Source organism: Rattus norvegicus, chromosome 1, assembly GCF_036323735.1.
Source record: "Rattus norvegicus strain BN/NHsdMcwi chromosome 1, GRCr8, whole genome shotgun sequence".
NCBI lineage: Eukaryota > Metazoa > Chordata > Mammalia > Rodentia > Muridae > Rattus > Rattus norvegicus.
In genome coordinates, this window is record NC_086019.1 from 163,500,620 (window position 1) to 163,506,599 (window position 5,980).

The window sequence follows — 5,980 nt, forward strand, 5'->3', positions numbered from 1 at the left end:
AGAGAGCCTCACACTGTGATGGGGGACAGATGTGTCAGCTTAGAAGGAGAGGACAGGACCAAGCAAACAAGAGAGAAGGAAGACAGTGATGGGTTAATGGTTACACTGAGAAGACAGGATGTTTCCACAAAAGAGACATCTACCATCCACAACTGCAAAGCTACCAAAACCAAAAACCAAAACCTTGAGACAAATCTCAAGTAAAAAGTAAATGAATTAACTGACTGGAGAGATCTAATGTTCCGAAAAGAATCACAATGGGCATGGCAAGGGGAGCCCAGTTCATCCGTAGTGCTGAGCACAACGGCAGTGGCACACTGATGTCACTGTTCCCTTCATGCCTTTCTGTATCAGGGGACTTTCAGTCCTGTGAGGGCTAAAACCTCTCTCCTGATCAACACATCTCCGTGTACTCAGTGAATGGCACGCGGTTGTTATATTACAGGGTACCTCAGTGGCTCTTACATGGTAAATGGTTTATTCTATAAGGTATAGTTGCAAGTGCTTTTACCCATCCTTGATTTTAAAGGAAGGAGGGAGTTTTGACATAGGCTGAGGAATCTGGCACAAGACAGAGCCCCTGTCTTTCCTCTGGAATTGACAGTAAATGAATTGTTTATTTTGACCAGATTATGTAATTCTCATCTCAGAACCTTGGGCTCTTCTGCTTACAGATTGTCGTGGAAATCTCCTGGGCATCTGGCTTTAACACAGCATGGAGAACATAGCCTGTAATGGGTCAGGGGACTCTCAGACCAGCTTCTACCTTATAGGCATCCCCTCTCTGCAAAAATCCCTCTTCCTTCCTGTCTTCTTCATCTTTCTCCTCCTCTACCTTCTCATCCTCATGGGGAACACTCTGATCCTGGTAGCTGTGGTGGCCGAGCCCAGCCTCCACAAGCCCATGTACTTCTTCCTAATCAACCTCTCAGCTCTAGACATCCTCTTCACCACCACCACTGTCCCGAAGATGCTGTCCCTACTCCTGCTGGGAGACCGCTTGCTCAGCTTCCCTGCCTGCTTCCTGCAGATGTATCTATTCCACAGCTTCTCCTGCTCAGAAGCCTTCATCTTGGTGGTCATGGCCTATGACCGCTATGTGGCTATCTGCCGCCCTCTGCACTACCCCGTCCACATGACCCCACAGACAAACACTGCACTGGCAGCCAGTGCCTGGATCACCGCCCTCCTCCTGCCCATCCCAGCAGTGGTACAGACTTCCCACATGGCATTTGACAACATCGCCTACATCTACCACTGCTTCTGTGACCACCTGGCCGTGGTCCAGGCTTCCTGCTCAGACACCAGTCCCCAGACGCTCATGGGCTTCTGCATTGCCATGGTGGTGTCTTTCCTCCCCCTCCTCCTGGTGCTCCTCTCCTATGTGCGAATCCTGATCTCAGTGCTTCGGATCAACTCCAAGGAAGGGCGTTCCAAAGCCTTCTCCACCTGCAGCTCCCACCTCCTGGTGGTGGGCACCTACTACTCGTCCATTGCCATATCCTATGTGGCCTACAGGGCTGACCTCCCCGTAGACTTCCACATCATGGGGAACGTGGTCTATGCCATTCTCACACCTGTTCTCAACCCTATCATCTACACCCTGAGGAACAAAGATGTCAAGGCGGCCATCACTAAAATTGTCTGTCACCAGGATCCAAAGAGTATTGGAAAGCCCTAGATTTACCCATAATCGCGCAAACTGAACTTTTCCTCATAAATATCACCAAGAGTAGAGAGGAAATCATGGCAGATTCACTCAGTCAAGATATCGGACCCCTAATTCTCACAACATGTTTCCCGCACTGTAAATTTTCTTAGTACAGAAAGTAAACAGAATTCTTTTAAATAGTCTCTCTTAAGTTTTCTGAGACAGTGAATACAACTGGGATGGGGGGGGGGGTCACAGACCCACGAATTCCAAACATGTTGCTCTCAGAGACCTCAGTATTTGTCTGCCAAGTAATTATTTTCTCTTGGATCTACTCTCAATTTTTCTGAAAATCCCCAGTGTTTCTGACATATAGCTGTGACTCACTCTTGCCCTCTTTGCAGAAGCCACCACTTAAAAACACCTCTCAAGGAAACAATGGGAAACGCTAACTCTATTAGCTGCCCGGTATTGCAGCACCTCCAGTGTTCTCATGGCAGCCGCCTAGGGGACACGCCTGTGTTCACTTGACCCTCCTGGAGTCACAGGAGCGGAACACATCCCCCAGTCCACTAACCCTCAGTGAGGGAGTCTCAGTATACCCACTTGGGCAAGAAACACTGCGCTTCTTTTAATTCTCACTAAACTAGTTTCCTTACCCACGTATGTCTACGAAGGCGTCAGATCCCTCCAAGTCTCCGTCGAAGACTTCCCTGCATTAGGGTTGTCCTTGGGCATGCCTGCAGGACATGTTCTTGATTGCTGATTGATATGAGAGAGTCTAGCTGTCAGAGAGTAATTCCATTCCGGAGCAGGTGGGCCTAGGCTATAAGGTGGCTCTGCAAGGCAGAAGAGAGCCAGTGACCCTTGCCCTCCGTGACTCATGATTCCTCTGTGTCAGTTCCTGCTCCCCGTTCAGGTTCCTTCCTTGTGTCTCTACCTTGAATTCCCTTGGTGTAAACCCTAAGCCAAATAAACACTTTCCTCCGCAGGTTGCTTTTGGTCCTGTGTATTGTTACAACAACAAAAGACTAACTAGGACAGAGCTCAAGGATGAGGCAATTCAGGACTTGGTTAGCCCCGGGATGCTCGTTTCAGCAGTCTGGGACCACTAGACCACCGCAGTTCTCAACCTGTGGGTCATGCCCCCTTTGGGAAACTTCTATCTCCAAAAATGTTTACATTATGATTCATAACAATAGCAAAATTACAGTTGGTATGTTTTGTAATATGACAGTGTGATGTGGAAGGAGGGGTGCCTTAGTGGGCCACACTGAGGCATACCCCACCCCCACCCAAGGGATCAGCCATACAATGGGTCTAGTATAAAATGAAGTTTATTTGGAAGGAAAGAAAGGAAGAGGGCAGTGAGGAATATGTGGGAAGGGAGGGAGGGAGAGGGAAAGGAGGGAGGGAGGGAGAAGAGAGAGAGAGAGAGAGAGAGAGAGAGAGAGAGAGAGAGAGAGAGAGAGAGAGAGAAGACTGGAACAGTCTTTATACTTGAGCCAGGCTCATGCCTGACTGTTGCTAGGCAACTGTTAGGTGGAGCCTAGAGGAAAAGCTAACAACGGTTATTAAGTAGCAGGAAAAAAATAACATATGACTGGGGGCCACCACAGATGAGAAACTGTATCAAAGGGTGAGAGCATTAGGAAGGTTCAGAGTCACAGCCCTAGAGTTTACAACAAAAGCCTTGAAGCCAAGTCAAGCTTTGTTTACTGACTCTGGCAAAAAGTTTTATTTTCCGACTCTGGCAAACAGGGATTGGAACACGCATCCTTCCATCTAAACCTTACCCACTCCCCAGCATGCCTAGTCTTCACTCTTTAACAGTGATGTCTAGATTCCAGTGGGACCACAATCATCAAGTTCAAAAGAGACAGATGACTCAGTAATCTAGACCCAAAGTTCCAAAAACTATATTAGATTTAGTCTAAGGATGGGGAGAAGAAATTTCATGCTCTCTGCCCCATTTTCAACCAATGAACAATTCTAACACTATCCCAGGCATGTTAACTTGCATCCTGGTGCAATTCTGGGCTCCGAATGTCTCTTTGGGCATCAATGTCAGTTTTCAGTGAAAGCTTTCGCCTCCACTGTCCCTAGACATCTTTTCATCGTCAAGCCTTCTTCTAGACCACACAAAGGGATCAGTCACAGAGAAAGTGGATTGATTGCTGTGGTGCGGGGGAGTTTTACCGCCACTCCCTATCTATCTACTTGGGGCTTCTTTTAAATATTTATCGTAAGTAAAGAGGAAACAGTAACCACATAAGCAATAATAATACATTTTTACCATCAGTAATGGGATCTGATCTCCTCTTCTGGTGTGTCTGAAGACAGTTACAGTGTCATTTACATAGAATAAATATTTAAAAATAAACAAAACAAAAATCTATAGTGAGCCATTACCAAACAGACATCAAGATGACTGCTTTATAAAACAAAAGCGTGAATGTGTGCCTTTAATCCCAGCACTCGAGAGGGAGACAGGTAGATCTCTGTGAGTTTGGGGCCAGCCTGGTCTACATAGTTAGTCTATGTAGAGAGACCCTGTCTCAAAGAAAAATACTTCTTGGAGGCTAGCAAAATGACTCTGCATACACACACTTGCCCTATTCCATCCTTAAGACTATGGATGTCCTCTGACTACCACATGTGCGTTGTGACAGGATGTGGAGAAATTAGAAAGTTTGAGTGCTGTTGGAGGGGATATAACTTGGCAGAGCTTTTCTGGAAGATGGCATGACAGTTTCTTAACTGTCATGTTAAACCAAGCTGGGTTACAGCAGTACACACCTTTATTCCAGGCACTCTGGTGGGGTAGGAGAGAGGTTGATCTCCGAGTCTGAGACCACGTGGGGTGTACTTAGCCATTCTTTTTTCTTCATATTCCTATGCTAATTTTTGTTTTTGTTGTTTTTTACTTAAAATGTCCCCCAAGTCAAGTGCAGCTGTCCTGTTGAGAATATCCAAGTGCGTTAGCACTGTGACTCAAGCCTGCATGAGGCTTATGTAACACACTGTAGGCTTGAGTCACGGTGCTATTGGCCATCAGCCCAATGAACGGACAGCATGCATTAAATAAAGCGTCTCTAAACACACACAGTTGTGAATCAGGCTATGCATTATTGGCTGACAGAAACAATATAGGCTTTGTGGAATTTAACCCTTTACCTCCCTACACCACGATTCATGTGCACTACTTCAGTGTAGTTTTGTAGAAAATAATTCTTGCAAATGACAAAATCGAGTGCTTTGAGGTCATTTTCTCACAGAGTGGCTGTGCCACCGAGGCTCCGGGAAGTAACTGACTATTTGGTTCCTATCTTTTCACGTGTTTGCCAAAATCCGATATCATTCAACGTGAAGCCTTTGCCTTTGTGTGTGTTTGTGTGTAAGGAAATGTATATGTCTTCATGTGTGTGCACACGTGTATATGGATGCGTGTGGAGGCCAGATGTTATGATGGTTGTTTTCTTCATTTCATTCACCTTATTTCCCAAGGCAGTGTCTGTCACGGAATCTGATGCTCACTGACCCTGGATGGGACAGCAAGCTCTGGGGAGCCACCTATCTCCACGTTCTCTTTGCTTGGGTAACAGGGATGTACCTCGCTATTCTGTTGGGGGCTGTGCAAGAGGAACAGCAAAACTGTAACTTGGATTTTTTTCAAGCCTTATTTTTAATGATGTTTCTTAAATGCTTCAGCCTCCCTTGTAGCCCACCACCCACCAGAGGCAGTGGAAAAGAAAGGATACAGGTGGCAGTGCACCCGTTTAGAAATGGTTCTTTGGAGCAACTCCCATCTGTGTTGTCTGGAAATTGGCAGTTCAGCTCACAGGTTAGCAGGCGGCAGCAGCACGATCCACTCGCAAACACTTCTCAAAAACACCAGCAGTCCAGTTCGGTAGAATCAGGTTAGCAACAGCGATTACTTGACCTAACAGAGACAGCCAGGTCTCTACTCCAGTCAGCAGGAGGGACCAGCAGTTCTTGGCTGTGCCTTTCTCAGGGAAGTGAAGATCAGTGAAGACATGAGACCCACAAGCATTGCACAACTGGCTGTACCAGCAAGTCAAGCTCTCCTTTGAGCCCTATTTATACCCTCCAAACATCACGAGTCCCCCACGCATCTTGCCTCAGCATGTGCATCCAATCAGCCCCAGTTCTCGGAGTCCGGACAAACGCAGCTCAACTACGCAATGTAAGGCAAACCAGTACATGTGTGTTGTTAGCAAAGAATCCTTCATCATGTGTCCTTCCGCATGTTTGTTTGAGCAGAACATCCTCTCTCCTGTGTCTGCTTCAGTGAAATGTCCCTTCACG

General features: G+C 46.7%; 1 protein-coding gene across 1 annotated transcript; it reads left to right on the forward strand.

Annotated features, from left to right (window-relative positions):
* Window positions 1-715: 715 nt before the first annotated feature.
* On the forward strand, window positions 716-1,681 carry Or2at1 (olfactory receptor family 2 subfamily AT member 1). The gene has a single exon (NM_001000504.1). The coding sequence runs from the start codon at window positions 716-718 to the stop codon at window positions 1,679-1,681; it is 966 nt and encodes a 321-aa protein (NP_001000504.1).
* The last annotated feature ends 4,299 nt before the right edge of the window (window positions 1,682-5,980 follow it).

Coding starts and splice junctions, on each gene's coding strand:
- Or2at1 (NM_001000504.1), top strand. CDS start 716: ATGGAGAACATAGCCTGTAATGGGTCAGGGGACTCTCAGACCAGCTTC.